The sequence below is a fragment of the Macaca mulatta genome, chromosome 16, assembly GCF_049350105.2.
Source record: "Macaca mulatta isolate MMU2019108-1 chromosome 16, T2T-MMU8v2.0, whole genome shotgun sequence".
Taxonomy (NCBI): domain Eukaryota; kingdom Metazoa; phylum Chordata; class Mammalia; order Primates; family Cercopithecidae; genus Macaca; species Macaca mulatta.
The window spans coordinates 71,673,083-71,693,421 of record NC_133421.1 but is presented as its reverse complement, the minus strand read 5'-3'; the positions used below and the strand labels follow the sequence as shown (position 1 = coordinate 71,693,421).

General features: G+C 35.5%; 1 protein-coding gene across 8 annotated transcripts in view; it reads right to left on the bottom strand.

Moving 5' to 3' along the window:
* Nucleotides 1–20,339, bottom strand: part of EFCAB13 (EF-hand calcium binding domain 13) — a 120,574-nt gene that overhangs the window by 32,015 nt on the left and 68,220 nt on the right. For all 8 annotated transcript variants that reach the window (XR_013407037.1, XM_077972303.1, XM_077972304.1 and 5 more), the window contains 5 exons: nt 10,752–10,895; nt 8,285–8,359; nt 6,413–6,556; nt 2,051–2,122; nt 227–370 (listed from right to left, as the gene is read on the bottom strand). Coding sequence is in view for 7 of the 8 variants with exons in the window: in XM_077972303.1 (XP_077828429.1) it covers nt 227–370; nt 2,051–2,122; nt 6,413–6,556; nt 8,285–8,359; nt 10,752–10,895 (579 nt within the window). In the remaining variant the exon portion in view is untranslated. The remainder of the gene's footprint in view (nt 1–226; nt 371–2,050; nt 2,123–6,412; nt 6,557–8,284; nt 8,360–10,751; nt 10,896–20,339) is intronic.

Sequence of the window (20,339 nt, the reverse complement as noted above, 5' to 3'; positions counted from 1 at the left end):
TCAAGATAGCAACGAGGACAAAGGATTCTAACAAGCCCACTTCCACAAAATCTAGACCTGCTTGTATAAAAGTATTCTCATAACTGCAAAAGAGGAAATTAAGAGGAAAGGCTCCATTTCCAAGATTACATTTATAGTAAGATAAGCAAATACCTATAGACCTTGCACATCTTCTTTACTCATTAAAAAAAAAAAAAAACCTGAGAGTAATATTTAAAATGCTTACCAGAAACAAAATCTGATTGAAGAATTTTCTCTACCTCTTCTTTAGGTGACTTAATCCCAATATTTCTTAGAAAGTCTTCCAAGTTCTCCTCAGCTATCATGTCACCTTCAAGCAAATCAGCAGCTAAGACAACTTCCTGTAACTCTATAAATAGAAAAAAAGTTAATTGATAAAAAGCAGTAGCCATCACTCAAGACATTTGTTAGTGGAAATCCATAGTTTATTATTATATCCTGAACTGAGGAATAAGAAATCTCAGAGAGAAATTTATCCCTTATAGCATTCTATGGCCAGCAGCCCAATGTACAAAGAGTTCTCTTGATCTATCACATTTCTCTGGTGCGTTTATAAAATTTGCACAACCAAAATCACTCATATAGCTGAACTTTTCACGGCAATTATACAAAGTAATTATTTTGTTGTGGACCTCTAATGGTAGCAAATAAAATTATTTAGATATAGGAGAAATAACTTTCAGAATTATGAAAAATGTAAAATATGGGACAAGATTTACAAGGGCTCATTCAGTTTTTCTTTTCAATTCCACCAGGACTCAATTGTACCCTAGCATCTGGAATGTTGCTTTATTTCCAGCACTGGTTAAGTCAGACCAACATTCAAATTCTGGCTCCAGGATTTGTAACCTGGAACTGTGCAACTGTGAGCAAATTATTACTACTTAACATCTCTTTCGTCTAAAATGGGATAATACTAATATCTACCTCACAAGGTTGATGTGGAGAGTAAATATAATAACGTATAAAAAGTACTTAAGACAGCATTAGACATATAATAATGCCCCAATAAATGTCATATTTATAGAATAAAATTAGTTTTATTATTATTATTAAAGTCAACAGAAACTAGCTGCAAATAGTAATCACAGTTTAAGCCTTATGTCCTGCCTCACTTTCTGTTCCTCTAACATCACTGGGAGGCAACTACAGATGGCAATCTGAGCTTTGCTGACACCCAAAAAACCTGTATCAGCTCTGCTTTCTTGCCTTAGCACTTGATTTCCTTTAAAAACAGTTTCTTTGCACAACCACCTTGAGTAGAGTCTGCTCATGCTCCCATGTTCCACATACTGTAGGACCAGGAAGCAGAATAGCACTTTCCTGTCTTTCTGCTGCTGCTGTCAGGCCATTTTAATTCTACCTTCAATCAAACCTTATCCCTCTCCCTTGAGGCTCAGGCCTGTTATTCAACTATGTCACTCTCCTGACAACAGTATTGATTACTGTCTCATCACTCCTTCACATTCTCTGAGGATTTTGGCACTTTGATCATCATCCTCCTTCTACCTCTCATCCCAATATCATCCAATGACAATAAGGATGAGCCTGGCCTCAGAGCACTTTGACCTCTTAACTTCAAAAGGCCTTTATTTCCTTTCCAAAGTCATCCACACCAACGGCTACCCTTAATCCTTATCATTTCCTGGAACTGTCTATTCCACCTCTAAAATCTTAAATTACAAGGTCAGACACTGACCATATTCCCTTAAAATTACATGTGTAGATACAGAAAGAAGGCATAGAACCTCAAACTATGCCTATTCTCTTGGCTTCTCCAAGTTCTTTAACAAATAGTCTAGACAGAGTAAACCAGCTTTATCAGTTAGTAATGCAGGATACATTCTGAAAGCCAAGTTCCTATATGCCAGTCAATGTTTCATCAAAACCAAGTTTCATCTGTGTATAAACATATCAATGCCAACATGTTAACGAGAAATTAGATGAACACACAGCATTAAAAACAAAAACAAAAATAAGTCCTTTCAATAAAAGTAAACCTAACCGTTATAAATAATTCAGTACTTACCTTCTAACCTGGCAGCATCACGCATATTCCTTACTACTTGTGCAAATTCTTCAAATTGTACTTTGTCACCTTCTGTGAGAAAAAACACTTTTAATAGACCAGCCTCATCAAGCAAAAGTCAGATCCAACAAAGCAACCTATAAAAATGTAAGCCATTTGACGCACTCATAAGAATCATATTTCCTTTTCATATTTTTGAGTAACCAAAGGATTGATTTTATGGGATTAATAAATATTAAGACTACAGAAGTCAGGCTGATGGCTGGGCAAGGTGGCTCATGCCTATAATCCCAGCATTTTGGGAGGCTGAGGTGGGTGGATCACAAGGTCAGGAGCTCAAGACCATCCTGACCAATACGGTGAAACCCCATCTCTACTAAAAAATACAAAAATTAGCTGAGTGTGGTGGCGTGTGCCTGTAGTTCCAGCTACTTGGGAGGCTGAGGCAGCAGAATTGTTTGAACCGAGGAGGTGGAGGTTGCTGTGAGCCAAGATCTCACCACTGCACTCCAGCCTGGGTGACAGAGCAAGACGCCATCTCAAAAAAAAAAAAAAAAAAAAGTCAGGCTGAGTTTTCAATTTCAATCAATGGAAACAATATAATCCATATTCCCAAAAGATAAACCAAGATATACTCTAGACAAAATTAAGAGACATACCTCAGTCTTAGTTTTGTCTTTCAATTGTTTAAAGATAAAAATTCTATACCAGAAAACTTTAAAGGTTTCTTTCGTGCCTGATAGACCTATGATTATAATTTCTGATATGTGTTTACACCCATTTCTTACACAGTACACAAGTACTAGATTACAAAGTTAAAGTGACGAACACAGGAAACAGAAGCAGCTTTGTTTTCCCAGCCAGGAATAAGGAAGCTTAAGATTTAGAAATATTATAGTTTATTATCATAGACTAGAACAAAGTACAACAAGCAAAATGTGTCACCAGCAGATAAAAGCCTGAACAGGGCTTAAGTATATAGCCACAATTAACAATGTCTCACCTTCTATCTACCTTGGCTTTAAATTAACACTTGAACTTTTAGGAACTATTTTCTACAGTAAAAAACACATGTCTTTATTGTAGTATTTTTGCTGCTTCTGTCATTTAGTAGAGTCCTATATATCACTAACTGTAAAGGCTCTGTCCCTGAATCTGTGTTCTCTCTCTGATGGGAGAAGGATAGAAGTGTTCATACATTCCATTCCTCATGCTTCTTTTATACTTTTATACCATTCAGGATGGCCTTCCACTAGCCTCACATCAATCAACAAGGTTACATAATCAAATATTCTAAGACCATGTTATATAAAGACGTTCTTAATTAAGTGTCTTCAATTTACAGTAGCTTAAAGATCAGCTTAAAGTAGGCAACAGGTATGGTAACTCAGTCACCTAAATAGAGTCCCCTCTGAATCTAGTTCTTGGTATGTATAATCAAGTAGAACTAAATCACAGCTACTTAGAATTCTGGGAGGAAGGGAAGGGAAGGGAAGGAGCGGGGAAGGGATGAGAGGAGAAGGGAGGGAAAGGAAGGAGAGTGGGAAGGGAAGGGAAGGGAAGGGGAGGGAGGAAGAGAGGCAAGGAGGCAAGGAGGCAAAGGAAGAAAGGAAGCAGGGAGCCATCTGAGGTCAACAGGTACTGATAACACCAACAAAATTTACAGGTGATCTAACAAAATTTACAGTTAGCTTTGGACCTATTTACCAAGGTACCCAAATCTATAAGCATGACCTGCAATCTCATTTGATCCTTTGGTTCATATAACTTGCTGAAATAGAATAGCAACTATCAATATTAGGAAAGATTTCCTGGGTATCTTTAAATAAATCCTGAGAAAAGAGATGTGAATGGATAGAGCTGCTGTCAAGAATTTGTAGCTCAATTATTCTTTGCTAAACCACCATAACAGGGTTAATCACAGCTGATGCCAGGTTGCAAAGTTAGAGCCTGAAACAAAGACTCAGATCTGGCTTTAATGGATATTGCATAAAAAATCATGAAGATAAGTGTAGAGTCTTGTTGCCAAGCCAAAAAGAAAACAAAGTTATTAAGCTAATTTCAACCACATCAGATATCAGAGTCAGGAGAAACAGAGAATATCAGTTTAAGTTTAAAAATCTAAAACAAATGAAGCTAGAGAAACCACCAGCAGAGAAGAGACTGTCCCAGGCCTTAAATGCCTAACACCACCTATTAATGATTTCCTTTAATTCTTAGCCTATGGATTCAATGTCTCACATTCACCTTGACCATTTTCCATACCATCTTACATATTTTTGCTCAACACCAACTTTCTTCACTCAGGTCTTTCAGAAGAAACAAGAGAGCTCATAAGCTATATAACTAGATATTTGGGAAGCATTTCTGAATTTGCCAAATGATAAATTACCTTTTCTATTTTTCAATGCTTTTTTTTGTAATCATCATAAGATTATTTTTTAATTTTAAATATATTTTAAAATATTAAGGAGTCAATATGGAATACTGCCAATAACCAAGAACTCACTCTTCAGTTTCACTAGAGAGAATCTGAATCAGTTGTTTTTCAGGTTTGTTTTTTCTTTTTAACATAACCTGGTCAAAAGAATATCCTAGATCAGTAATTTTAATTTCTTTCTTACGTTTCTAAGGTCTTATGGAGCTGTTTCAGCAGTTAACTTGGTCATTTCTCCCACTTTGGTCAGAGAAGCTCAACTTTAATATTTTATATATTAGGAAACTGTATAAGATTTAATTTGGAAAAAAGCATTCTCCTTCAACAATATCAAATATAAACAAAAATAATAAATCTCAAAATTTTGCAAGCCACTGCATTAAAATAAGAACTAAATACGTTTGTACTAAGGGCACAATGTTAAAAGAAGAAATGATGTGAAAAAAGGCATACAGATACAGTTTTCAATATCACGTGTATATTTAGGCTTAAATTGTAAAATCATCTGCATTTAATATACTGTCTTTTGCTTCGTAAGTACATAATAATAAACACAGGCCTGGTGCAGCAGCTCATGCCCGTAATCGCAGCACTTAGCTAGGCCAAGGTCAGAAGATCACCTGAACTCAGGAGTTTGAGACCAGCCGGGGCAACATGGCAAAACCCCGTCTCTACAAAAAATTAGCCAGGCACAGTGCTGTGCACCTGTAGTCCCAGCTACTTGGGAAGCTGAGGCAGCAGAATTGTTTGAACCCGGGAGGCAGAGGTTGCAGTGAGCTGAGAGTGTGCCACTGCACTCCAGCCTGGGTAACAAAGCAAGACCTTGTCCCCCCCAAAGAAAGAATAATAAACACAATATATGAGTTTTTATTATAATAAAAATACTTTTCTAGTTATTTTCATATCTCATAAAATAATACTTTGTTGGTCTGGTTCAAATAAATGCTATCTATTACTTTCTGTGGTACATGCTGCCTATAAATTCCACTAATTTTAACAAAAGAACCTGAAGCACTGCCACAGAGAAAAAGGGAAGAAAATCTATATTGTTGGGTAGAAATTAGCCTTCTTTTCTTCATCAACCCTTTTCACCTCAAATCTTCCAATAAACAAAATAATCAATACATTTAAAGCCCAAAACTGCTAGCCTCAACTAAACAGAAGCTCAATGGATGAAAAGGATAAAAAATTATTACCGAAAAAGACAATTCTTTGACAAAGACCCCTGACAGCATACTTATGTTACTAATCTCATTCTGTATAAACATTTCACATAAAAGAATATAAACGTACTAGGCATGTTTTTAACTTCTAGACACTAAGACTATGAGAGAGTAGAAATGTCTACCTGTAGCCTATGTACTCTCCTTCCTGCATGTAGAATATCAACAGTAAATGATGGAGATTTGCTTTACATTTTTTAGTCTACAGTCTTTATTATACAATACCTTTTTGAACTTTGTTTTTATTTGTTTGCTTTTTTTTTTAACTTGCTAAATAGAGGTGGTAGCTATCAGCAGGTGTGTTTTTCTGCCAAATTAAATAAAAGCCTATTTCAACAAAACAGTATGAATATTCCAAGTAGTTATTATAAAATTTGAATAGATGTCTTAACATTTCCTAATCATGTCCTCTGTGTTCATTGGGATATGCCATTTTCCAGTAACATACCACACAACTTGAAGGAACTCTGCATATTTGATCAATTTATAGTAGTAATAAATTACATAACAATATTTTTATATTGAATAGCCAAACAAGCTGAACTTTCTTTATACAGTATTTCCTAAATGCATATATTGGCATTTTAATCATATTGGAACACTCCATCTTGCCAAGTTCAAGATACAATGACAAATAAGAGTTGACAGAAAATAAAGTAATACCTTGGTATACTTTTTAATTTTAGTATTTGTAACACTCACCATCAACTGTAACTAGTTTCAATGCAGCTAGAAATTCATCCTTTTTTAAATTACTATTCAAACTAGACAGAATATTCCACAGGTCAGAAACATTCATCGTCTCCTTTCTGAGATTGTCGAGGGTTTCAATAGCATCAGGCAATACTAAAGGGTAGATAAAACACAAGTTTTAGGAATGCTTATCCAAGAAGTTCACACAGTAAACTGTCATCTGGAATAGACAAAAATTAAGGTTTTTATGGTTTAAAAGAATAATAAATATAGCATAAATGAACTGCCAACTTTCAAATATGAAAACATAAAATATTTAGCCTCAAATATAATGTATTTTTGAGGATCTTGAAATATTTTAAGAACTTAGTGCCCCAACCCTGAATAAACATTATAAATAATAATTTTTATTGAATTTAGATTTTTAAAAGTGTGAATTCAGAAACATTTTCAATTGATAATACAATTAAGTAGCTTTTGTTCTATATCTCTCCCTAAAATTCTCCTCTGGCTCCTACTTCCTCTTCAATCTATTACTGTAGACAATAAAAAGAAAGACTATTTCAATGCAAAATCATTGAAGCATCTTAAACAAAGGAGTGAAATTATCTTACTACAAATTTGTAAAAAGTCACTGTGTTGCTATATAGAGAATTGATTCTCAGGAAGATTAGACAGTTAGGAAGAGCCAGCAGACATTAGTGACCAAGATTTTATTTATAACCTGTACGATCTTCTCAGCTGTGTGATTTTCTCCAGAAATGCTGTCAGACACAAGAAGGAAGGTAATTGGGTTCATTCGGGGTTGAGAGTTTTGCCAGATAGGTGCAACAAAAGTACACGGAGGCAAGATAGTCTAGGGTATTAGGTATGTATAGACAAGATAATTTAAACCAAATAAGGAGGAAAAGTGAAAACAGGAGGAGACTGATAGATTAGGAGAAAGCGGAGGGGTAAAGGGATGTAAGGTCCCAATGAGGTATATGGAACCAATAAAGAAGACATGCTCTGAGTAGTCTAATGAAGAAAAAAGAAAAAGAAGTAAACACAAACATGCAATATTAACGATGAGATGTAAAATACAATGACAGAGATAGATTAGGTAATATACTATATAACTCTGTGCTAATAAAATTTTAATCTCCATAAAACTGAAATTCCTAGGAAAAATGAAGTAACTGACAAACTATCTCCTTCTCTGTATGATGTACCCCTGTATAGGAGACAAATTAAATCTTATATTGTAAAGTAAAAAGAGTTGCTACTTAAAATCTACTGTTACCTAACATGTAAGAACAAAATAACACAATGTTACTTTCAGTCCCAATTTTTAGAATGCATACTAATTTCACTCCATTAAAAATATACATATGTGACCTTACATTTCTTTATGGTGAGCTTCTGAGCAGCAAAACTATCTTTTCCATATTACCACACTTACAGCTTAACATAAAGCCTAGTACATATTAAAGGTTCATAAATGTTACTGAATAAATTGGAAGACAGAAATGGCAACAGATGTAACCAGAAATTCTCATATTAGTACTCAGCCACTAGATGGCATCATTTTTCCTAAGTTGAAAGACATTTTAAATCCCCAAAAGGAATGCTATACATGGTTCTAGCCCTCTATAAGTGTGCTAATGAAAAATAAAATTATGATAGCTCTTAATTCACTTGCATGTAGAAGACGTTCTAGAATCAGGGGTCATTACAGGGGATTAAAGCCAAATATAGCAGCAGGAAGCCAGGCATTTATTTGTCGGATGATCTGCAGGATACCCAGCTCTATAAGAGACTAAAATAGAGTGTTTACGCTCTTCTAAAATCTGTCAAACCCTTTGGTCCACAAAAAGCAGAAGACGTGATATTCTTACATACATAATTTTTCAGAGAAGCATTCCGTGTTGCTCATCATAGTATCAATGAATTCTTTAAAATTCACTTTTTTTGTTTCTACAGGAAAAAGAAACACATTTTCTTCAGTATCTTTTAAGTATTAAATTATTATGAAAAATATTATGTAAAATAAGCTATATATTCAGAAATATATAATTATATCCATCAGGTAATACTAACCAATAAAAATACATGGGTATAAAGGGGAAAAGCAAATCAATTTACAGTAGAGAAGTAAACACTGAAAAACACGAAGAAAACTGGTGAAAATTCTTCCAGTCCTTCTCAAGCATACATAATATTTTTAACTTTTATTTATGTATTTATTTATTTTTGAGACAGAGTCTCGCTCTGTTGCCCATGCAATCTCAGCTCACTGCAACCTCTGCCTCCCAGGTTCAAGCGATTCTCCCACCTCAGCCTCCCAAGCGACTGGGATTACAGGCACGTCACCATGCCCGGTTAATTTTTGTATTTTTAGTAGAGACGGGGTTTCCACTATATGAATACACAATGGTGTATACTGCAATTTATTTATACATTCTGTGGATGAATATCATGTTGCTTTCTTTCTCTTTTTTTGCCATTAAGATCAGTGCTGCCATGTACATTCTTGAACATGCTTCTTGGTACTTAAGTCCAAGAGATGTTCCAGGATTTATAGCTAAGAATAGTATTTCTAAACTATGGGGTATGCAAACTTTACAAGATACTGCATATTGTTTTCCAAAGTGGTTTTACCACTTTCACCATATTTACCGGTACTTAGAATAACATATTTCTTAATTTTTCCCAATTTTAGCGGATATAAAAATGTATCTCATGAGCCAGGCATGGTGGCTTGTGCCTGTAGTCCCAGCTACTCAGGAAGATGAGGTAGGAGTTTGAGCCCAGGAGTTTGAGGCCAAAAGATCTCTCTTTTTTTTTTAAGTACCTCATTATGACCTAAACTTTGCACTTCCCTAATTACTAAGGATGTTGAGAACCTTTTCATGTGATTATTAGCAACTTGTGCCTTCATGTGGAAAATTTTTATAATTTCTATTGAGTTGTTAGTTTGTAAAAGTTGCCTATATATTCTCTACGATAATCATCACTGTTGTGAGTGTTGCAAATAACCAGTTTGTGCCTTGTATTTCACTCTCTTTGTTGTATCCTTTAACAAAGAGAAGTTCTTAATGTATTCAAATTTATCAATCTTTTCTAGTTTCTTATTTCGCATCTTAAAAAATCCTATGTCAGAAAATTTTTCTTCTATTTGTTTTCCAAAACTTAGTTTTCACACCTGGATATTATTGAATCTGGTGTGAGACAGGGATGTAACTCTATTCTTTCCATTTGAATAAGTAATTATTTCAGTACCATTTATTAAATAGTCCTTCTTTCCCCAGTTATCCACCACTTTATCATATGTGTTGCCATGTATGTTTGTGAATATGTTTGGAAGTTCCTTATCTTGTCCTATTGGTAAATTTCTCTATCCCTGTGCCATTCTTACACTCTTTTAGTGACTATGGCTTTACAAGGAGTGTTGATATCCAGGAGAGCAAGTTCCTCCCAACCCCCACTCCCCAACACACACACATCTCCACAAATGTTCTTCTTCAAGAGTGCTTTAGCTATTCTTAGCCTTTAATCATTCATATAAATATTAGAATTAGCTTACAAAAAAGTCAGGGTTTAATTAGAATTGCTTTGAACAAATAGGTTAATTAGAGAATTGACAGTTTTGGGTCTCTGAATCTACAGACATGGGATACATTCTTATTTATCTAGATTTTAATGTCTTCACAAAGTCTTATTTTCTCTATATAGGTGTCATACAACTTAGACATATTCCATTTTTTACTTTTTATTATGGAAAATGTTAAATATATACAAAATAGAAATAATAGTGTAATATGTTCATATACGATCTCTAGCATCAACAATGATCAACTCATAGACAATATTATTTCACCTATCACCCCAGTTTCCTGTCAAGCCACTCTCACCCATTCCCTTTAGAAGAGCTGCTGCTAGGTTATATGGGCACAGATACTCAAAACTGGTATACCTTTATTGTGAATTGTAGGCTTTGACATAATAATGAATCCTTATTTGCCCCCATTTAATGCCTTTCGTCCTGACTTCTACCTTGTCAGACAGCAATACTACAAATTCTGCTTTCTTTTTGTTTACATTTTTGCCTAGGAAAAAATCTAAAAAAGACTATTTAAAAAATAAATAGAAATTTTTTTTAATTAAAAAGACTATTAATACTGGTTAATACTAAATAATGGGCGTTTGAGTGTTCTGTTGTACTTTTGAGTATTTCCATACTTTCTGGATCAGTTTAAATTTAACTTTTTATAATAAAAATATTAGTCATTTTTCTAAGGCAAAAAATAACAAATTGACCCTCCTTCCAGATGTGTCAATGCAGTTTGCCCGAAAATATATCACTCACCACCAGCTTCAGTCAATTCTGTGATCTTCTTAAATTCTGGCTTAGAAAGGTAAATACCAAAATCTTGAAGACAAGTATTTAGATCCTCATAATCCACATTTTTATCTTTAATTTTATCAATGGCTTTAATGACACCAGGCAATGCTAAAAATAAAGGAGTATGCTAATAAGTATTAAAAGTAAGTCAAAAATAAAACACCACTAATAAGATGAATTTTAGTTCTAACACTAAATTAACAAAAATATAAATCACTTCAGCAATGTTACATACTAAAAGCATATCTAGAATCTTTAATAAAAAAACCAGTAAGTATCAAAATCAAAGTCAAAAATATATTTTTCTAGGCCACACACAGTAGCTCACACCTGTAATTCAAACACTTTGAGAGACCAAAGCGGGAGAATCACTTGAGGCCAGGGATTTGAAAGCAGCTTGGGCAACAAAGCAAGACCCCTGTCTCCACAAAAAACTAAAAAATTAGCTGGGCATAGTGGTGTGAGCCTCTATTCCTAGCTACTGGGGAGGCTGAGGTGGGAGAATTGCTTGAGCCCAGAAGACGGAGGGTGAGGTGAGCTATGATAGTACCACTGTGCTCCAACTTGGGCAACAGAGCAAGACCATCTCAAAAAATATGATAGATAGATAGATACACATACACATATATATTATTCTACTATAGTCTCTGAACCTAAGGAAGCACCAATTTAATTGCACTGATAGTACAACTAAAATACATAGGAACAAAATATTACCTAATTTCTCCATTTAATTCAACAATTTAAAATTCTTTGTACTCTGCTTCTCAGTAGCAGAAATAGAAGCAGAAAATTTTCAATCCAAAATGATAAACTTGGATAATTTTGTGGCAATACATGGCTCAGTCTTTGGTAAATTCACCTTAGTTAATCTTTCTAAATATACATATTATTACTTAGGAATAACTATTCTACATCTCTTCTTATAATAACTTGGAATTTACACGTCATAAATTTGGTCAGTATTTTCTCCATAAAATTTAAACTGATAAATTTTTACTGCAATTAAAGCATTCTTAAAGGAAATTACTTACAAATATACTGAACTCTTAAGAAGGTTAGCTAACTGGAATTCATCTGGTTTAATCAGAAAATTTCAAAGTAGAGGTGGCACCTTAAATCACTTGAAGGAAATAATGAAAAAACAGAGAGAGAGAGAGAGGGTGTATAAAAAAACAGAAGTTGTGTGTGTATGTGTGTATATTGTGTGAGAATATTGTTTGTGTATATCATGTTTGTATATTCCATCCCTCTCTCAATAAGTTTTATAATATACAAACATACACAATATATATACATACACACATATACACACAAAAACTCTAGAACAAATTAAACTCAAATAGGTTTTCTCTAATTCATTAGGACAGGTAAAGTAGGAAACTGGGCAGTAGAGGGCATTAAAGCCATTACCAGATACAAACTTCAAGTAGTCACTGGAAATCATTATGGCTTTCTAAACAAACAAGTGATGATCAAACTGATGTCTGAACTTGATGATTCTTAAAGTGATTATTTAAAAGATGATTCTTTTAAAGAAGATGTGTAAATAGTACAGCAAGATACGTGTCCCTATCTTGTGAAAGAAATTTTTAAGTGAACAAAATTCCCATTTAAAAGTTAAAATCTCTTTTTTAATTTTACAGGTAGAAACAGCAAGCCACCTTAAGCAAATGTGAGATACAATGGAAAATCATTTGCAGTCACCATAGGGATAGAATAACAGAAACATTTTTCTTTCATCAGCTTCTATACATCCAATACCACATGGAATGCAGAAATCTGGGGAAAGGGTGGACCATTTATACAAAAAGCCCAGGAAAAAGAAGAGAACGAGTTTCCAACTATTATTCTTGAGATTCAAAGTTAGCATAATCTATCAGAGAGGGATAGGGTTAAAAAAAAAAAAAAAAAAAAAAAAAAGATGAAATGAGAGGCCTAGTCACTGTACTGAGTCAGCAAGGGGAAAATATGGTTCTAAATTCATAAGGTGGCTGATAAGAACTCTATTCTCACCTAACCCTCTAAGACTTGGGATTGTTTCCTATAAAGTGGCTGCTGAGTGAACATAAAGAGTCATACCTTTGAGAATCTTGTTTAGCTTGTCATGGGGCTTTCTTGCTTGAACTCAGACAATGTTTCCTTGATGCAGGTCCATATAAAGAGCTATACACTTGGGAGTACAGGCCAGTTTCACTACAAAGCTCTCCTGGCTAAGCATTAACACTTAGCATACAGCCTGAAGAAGAATCTCCCCTACCACCAGTATTATTAGCAGAAGAAGAGGACGTTTTAACTCCAGTCATACATCTAATGTATTCTCTCAGCATCAGCAGTTTCAGCTAGTAGCTAGTTCCAGACTTTCCTCATGAAAGTTGCAACAACAACTTCCTAGTCTAGGCAAATAACAGCCTAAGCGTCTGTCATTTCAAAGCAACCAATCTCTATTGGTTGTAGCAGTCCCCACTTTCAAGATGTAAGTTAACTGAATTCAGGCTTCAGATACACAGAGAGACAGACATAAGTACAAGAAAGACTGGCTAATTAGATATAGAAAACAACAGGAAATGTATAGACCATGGTAGGAAGGGGTTGAGAAGCATATTGAGCTTCCTACTATTCTGCCCATACAGGGATGCAAACATTGCATTTTAGAATATTCCTAGCATGAGAGGAGACACAACGGATTATTCCCATCCAAAGTGTGAATTATGATACTCCAGTAACACTAAATTGATTAGAAGTATAGAAGAAACAAAAGCAGCTAGTCTATTTGGTCAGGTATAGCAAGGTTCACTGTGACTTAAGGCTAAAGCAATATATTGACAACAAAGGGACAGAAAAAAGAATGTCCAATAAGAATCACCATTAACAGGCTAGAAAAAGCAAAGGAGCATTACACTGAAGTAATACAACCAACACTAATAAACTGGGGTGGTAGAAAACACATTAAGAAAGATGATAAATTTCAACAGAATGGAACTATAAAAGCAAAACCTGGAAGAAAGCTATCAGTTTGCTATTATCAGATCCAAATCTCAACTTTAAGTGAATTAATGCAAATATTTTTATGAACTTTTTAGTAAATCATATTAAAAAAGGAATCTAATCTAGAAACTTTAAAAAAAATTACTGAGAAAAGGGTGGAACAACATGGCCAAATAGAAGTTTCCACTAATTGTCCCCTAGCAGGAGCACCAAATTTAACAATTATCTACACAAAAACAGCACATTCATAACTAACAACGTGGTGAGCACTCAAAGTACCTGGTTTTAACTTCATATCACTGAAAGAGGCACTGAAGAGGGTAGGAAAAACTATCTTGAATCATCAATGCCATCCCTCCCTCATCCCCCAGCAGCAGCCACGTGGTACAGAGAGAGAATCCGTGTGTTTGGGAGAGAGAGAGCAGTGATTGTGAAACTTTCCATTGTATCTGCTGCCCGGTCACAGCAGAAAGCAAAACCAGGCTGAACTCAGCTGATGCCCACCTACAGACAGAGATGAGGAACTTGTTGGGAATTGCAGTAAAGGTGACTTTGGTACATTTTAGCAAAGAGACTGGTAGCATTTTGCCTCTGCCCTAGAGATTTGTGGAACTTTGAACTTGAGGAGATGATTTAGGATATCTGGTGAAAGAAATTTCTAAGCAGCAAAGCATTCCAGAGGTTACCTGGGTACTGTTAAAAGCATCAGTTTTAAAAGGGAAACAGAGCATAAAAGTTCAGAAAATTTGCAGCCTGACAATGCAATAGAAAAGAAAAACCCATTTTCTGAGAAGAAATTCAAGCCAGCTGCAGAAATTTGCATAAGTAATGAGGAGACAAATGTTAATCACCAAGACAATAGGGAAAATGTCTCCAGGGCATGTCAGAGACCTTTGTGGCAGGCCCTCCCATCACAGGCCTGGAGGCCTAGGAGGAAAATATGGTTTCCTGGGCCAGGGCCAGGCCCCCCTGCTATGTGCAGCCTAGGTACTTTGTGCCCTGCATCCCAGCCACTGTAGCTATGGCTAAAAGGGGCCAAGGTACAACTCGAGCCATGATTTCAGAGGGTGCAAGCCCCAGGCCTTGGCAGTTTCCATATGGTGTTGAGCCTGCAGGTGCACAGAAATTGAGAATTGAGGTTTGGGAACTTCTGCCTAGATTTCAAAGGATGTATGGAAATGCCTGAATGTCCAGGCAGAGGTTTGCTGCAGGGATGGGGCCCTCATGGAGGACCTCTGCTAGGACAGCACAAAAGGGAAATGTGGGATTGAAGCTCCCACACAGTCCCCACTGGGGCACTGCCTACTGGAGCTGTGAGAAGAGGGCCACCATCCTCCAGACCCCAGAATGGTAGATCTCCTGACAGCTGGCACCACGTGCCTGGATAAGCTGTAGACACTGAATGCCACCCCATGAAAGCAGCCAGGAGGAAGGCTGTACCCTGCAAAGCCACAGGGGCAGATGTGCCCAAGACCATGGGAACCCACTTCTTACATCAATGTGATCTACATGTGAGACACAGAGTCAAAGGAGATCATTTTGGAGCTTTAAGATCTGTCTGTCCTGCTGGATTTCAGACTTGCATGGGCTCTGTAGCCCCTTTGTTTTGGCCAATTTCTCCGATTTGGAATGGCTGTATTTTCCCAATGCCTATACCCTCATTGCATCTAGGAAGTAACTAACTTGCTTTTAATTTTACAGGCTTATAGGTGGAAGGGACTTTCCTTGTCTCAAATGAGACTTTGGACCATAGACGTTTGAGTTAATGCTGAAATGAGTTAAGACTTTGGGGAACTGTTGGGAAGGCATGATTGGTTTTGAAATGTGAGGACATGAGATTTGGGAGTGGCTGGGGGTGGAATTATATGATTTGGCTGTGTCCCCACTCAAATATCATCTTGAATTGTAGCTCCCATAATTCCCATGTGTTGTGGGAGGGACCCGGTCAGAGTTAATTGAACCATGGAATCATGGGAGCAGTTTTCCCCACACTGTTCTCATGGTAGTGAATAAGTCTCACAAGATCTCATGGCTTCATAAAGGGAAACCCCTTTCACTTGGCTCTCATTCTCTCTTGCCATTGCCATGTAAGAAGTCCCTTTCACCTTCCACTGTGATTGTGAAGTGGAACTGTGAGTCCGTTAAACCTCTTTTTCTTTATAAATTACCCAGTTTTGGGTATGTCTTTATCAGCAGTGTGAAAACAGACTAACACAAACATACAGTGGGGAAAGGGCAGACTCTTCAATACATGGTGCTGGAAAAACTGGATATCCATACGCAGAAGACTGAAACCAAGTGCCATCTCTCACCACATAAAAATCAAGTCAAAATGGATGAAAGACTTAAATCTAAAACCTCAAAATATGAAATTACTAAAATAAAACATTGGGGAAACTAGCCAAGACATTGGTTTGGGCAAAGATTTCTTGAGTAATGATGCAAAAGCACAGGCAACACACACAATAATGGACAAATGGAATCACATTAAGTTAAAGAGCTTCTGAACAGCAAAGGAAACAGTCAACAAAGTGAAGAGATAACCCACAGAATGAAACAGTCAACAAAGTGAAGAGATAACAGAAAGTATTTGCAAACTACCCATCAGACAAGAGACTAATAACCAGAATATAGAAGGAGCTCAAACAACTCAACAGGAAAAAAATCTAATAATCTGATTTTAATATGGGCAAAAGATCTGAATAGACATTTCTCAAAAGAAGACACATAAATGGCCAACAGGTACATGAAAAAAAGATGTTCAAATCATTAATCATCACAGAAATGCAAGTGCAAAGTACAATGAGATATAATCTCACCTCAGTTAAAATGGTTTTTATGCAAAAGACAGTCAATAATGAATACTGGTGAGGATATGGAGAAAGGGGAAGCTTCATATACTTTTGGTGGAAATGTAATGAGTACAGCCACTATGGAAAGCAGTTTGGAGGTTCCTCAATAACTAAAAATAAAACTACCACAAAAACCAGTATTCCTACTGGTAGCTATATCTCCAAAAGAAGGGAAATCAGTATATCAAAGAAGTATCTGCACTCCCATGTTTATTGCAGCACTATTCACAACAGCTAAGATTTGGAAGCAACCTGTGTCCATCAACAAATGAATGGATAAAGAAAATGTGGTACATATACACAATGGAGTACTATTCAGCCATAAAAAACAAATGATATCCTGTCATTTGCAACAACATGGATGGAACTGGGTGTCAAAAGAATGAACTCCTGTCATTTGCAACAACATGGATGGAACTGGATGTCATTACATTAAATGAAATAAGCTAGGCACAGAAAGGCAAACTTCACATATTTTCACTTTTTATGGGAGCTAAAAATTAAAACAATTGAACTCATGGAGATAGAGAGTAGAAAGATGGTTGCCAAAGGCCAGGAAGGGTAGTGGAGGCATGGTGGGGAAGTAGGGATGCTTAATGGGTACAAAAAAAAATAAAAGACTGAATAACACCTAGTATTTGCTAGCACAATAGGGTGACTGTAGTTAAAAATAAGTTGTACATTTAAAAATATCTAAAAGTATAATTGGATTGTTTGTAACACAAAGGATAAATGCTTGAGGTGATGGATATCCCATTTACCCTAATGTGATTATGATACATTGCATGCCTGTATCAAAATATCTCATGTAACCCATAAATATATATACATACTATGTATCCACAAAAATTAAAAACATAAAATAAAACAAAAGGATTATTGGGTTTCAACTGAACACCAAAATAGGTTCCAGCAAAAACCACATGATCATCTCAATAAATGCAGAAACAGCATTTGACAAAATCCAACAGGAATTAATGATGAAAACTCTCAATAAGCTAGGAAAAGTAGAGAACTTTCTTGAACTGATGAAGCGCATCTATGAAACACTGACAGCTAACATTATACTTAATAATGAAAGGCTGACTGCTTTCCCTGTATTGGGAATAAGGAAAAAATGTCCACTCATCATTTCTATTCAACTTCAACAGTGTACTGGAGGTTTAGCCATTACAATAAGACAAAAAAAAGGAAAGACACCATGATCAAAGAGAAAGAAATGAGCCTATTTTTATTCTCAGATGAAATTATCTGATACGTAGAAAATGCTGAAGAATCAAACAAAAATTTAATAGCACAAATAAACAAGTTTAGCAAGGTCTCAGGATATTGATGAATATTCAAAAATCAGATATATTTTTATATACTAACAACAAACAAACTGAAAATTAAATTAAGGAAACAATTTCATTCATAATTACATCAAAAAGAATAAATACTTAGATTAATTTAACCAAAGAAATGTAAGACTTGTACTTTGAAAACTAAAAACATTGCTGAGAGAAATTAGAGATCTAAAAGAATAAAAAAAATACATGTCTGTGTATTGGAAGACTCAATATCACCAGGAAGAGAAAGCTCAATTTCTACCAAAATCCCAGCAAGATTTTTTTTTTTAGAAATTAGCAAGTTAATCCTAAAATGTATACAGAAATGCTAAGGATCTAAAATAGCCAAAATAATTTTGAAACAAAGTTAGACTTTACATTACTCAATTTGAAAACTTAATATAAAACTATAGCAATCAATGCTATGGGGTATTAGCACAGCAATAGGCATATACATCAACAGAATAGAATTGAAATTTCAGAAATTAAACTCTTACATTTATCATCATATATTTGAGGATAATCTCCATGAAAACTTCCCGCAATCTTGCAAGAGAGGTCAACAGGCAAATTTGGGAAATTCAGAGAATCCATACAAGATACTATATAAGACAACTATCCCAAGAGAGATAGTGATCAGATTCTCCAAAGTGAATATGAAAGAAAATATCTTAAAGGCAACTAGAGCATGTCACATACAAAGGGAACCCCAACAGGCTAACAGTGGACACTTCAGCAGAAACCTTATAAGCCAGAGAGACTGGGGGCATATATTCAGTATCCTTAAGAAATTCCAACCAAGAATTTCATATCCAGTCAAACTAAGTTTCATAAGCAAAGGAGAAATAAAATCCTTTTCAGACAAGCAAATGCAAAGGGAATTCATTATCACTGGACCTGCATCACAAGAGGTTCTTAAGGGAGTGCTAAACATGGGGGGAAAAGGCCATTACCTGCTACCACAAAAACACACTTAAATACATAGCCCACTGACAATACAAAGCAACTATACAATCAAGCCTACATAACAACCAGCTAATAACATGACACATCAAATACCGCACATATCAAGGTTACCTTTGAATGTAATCAGATTAACACCCCACTTAAAAGATACAAAGTGGCAAGTTGGATAAAGAAGCAAGACTCAGCTGTATGCTGCCTTTAAGAGACCCGTCTTGCATGCAGTGACACCCATAGACTCAAAGTAAAGGGATTGAGAAAGAACTATAAAGCAAATGGAAAACAAAAAGGAGCAGGGGTTGATATTCGTATTTCAGACAAAACAGACTTTAAACCAACAATGATCAAAAAGGACAAAGAAGGTCATTACACAATGATAAAGGGTTCAATTCAACAAGAAGACTTAACTCTCTTAAATATATATGGACCCAACACTGGAGCACCCAGGTTCATAAAACAAGTTCTTAGAGACCTACAATGAGACTTAGATAACCACACAATAATAGTGGGAGTGTTCAACACCCTACTGACAGTATTATAAATAACTCTTACAATTCAATAATAAGAAAACAAGCAACCAAAATTTTTAAAGGCAAATATACACTACTGCTTCCAGGTAGATGAAATAAATATGCTCTTCCCTGCTCCTCCCACTAAATGTAACTAAAACCCTGTGCACTATATTTTTTAAAAAACATAAGACTCTGAAACATGGCATCCATTGCAGCATTATTCACAATAAACAAGACATGGAAACAACCTAAATGTCCATTAACAGATAAATGGATAAAGAAAATGTGGTATATACATACAATGAAATTTTGTTCAGCCTTAGAAAAGAACGAAATCCTGCTATATGTAACAACATGGAGGAGCCTGGATGATATTATGCTCAGTAAAATAAGCCAGTCACAGAATGACAAATACTGTATGATTCCATTATATGAGATACCTAAAATAGTATGTTAGAAAAAGTGGAATAGTGGTTGTCAGGAGATAGCAGGGAGGAAAAATAATATTCTCTTCAGAGGGTTTCAGTTATGCAAGATGAGTAAGTACTAGAGCTCTGCTGTACAATATTGTGCCAATAGTTAACCATACTGTATTGTGTATTTCAAATGTGTTAAGAGATCTCATGTTAAGTGTTCTTACCACAATAAAAATACATAAGATTTTTTTAAAGACTCAGAAACATGGAGAAAAGGCAGACCAGCTAGAGACCTCAGGACCTAAGAAATGACATGACATGGTGGTGAGGTTCCTGTATTTTCTTTTTACCTCATACATTACAGACTTAGAGCTAAAGAATCCAGTAACCCAGAAACACCAATTGGCACCAACAAAAAAATGCCCTAACAGAAGCCTGCTGTCTGTAACCAAAGGGTGAGGAAAAGGGCAGCCCAACAGGACAGAAAACTTAA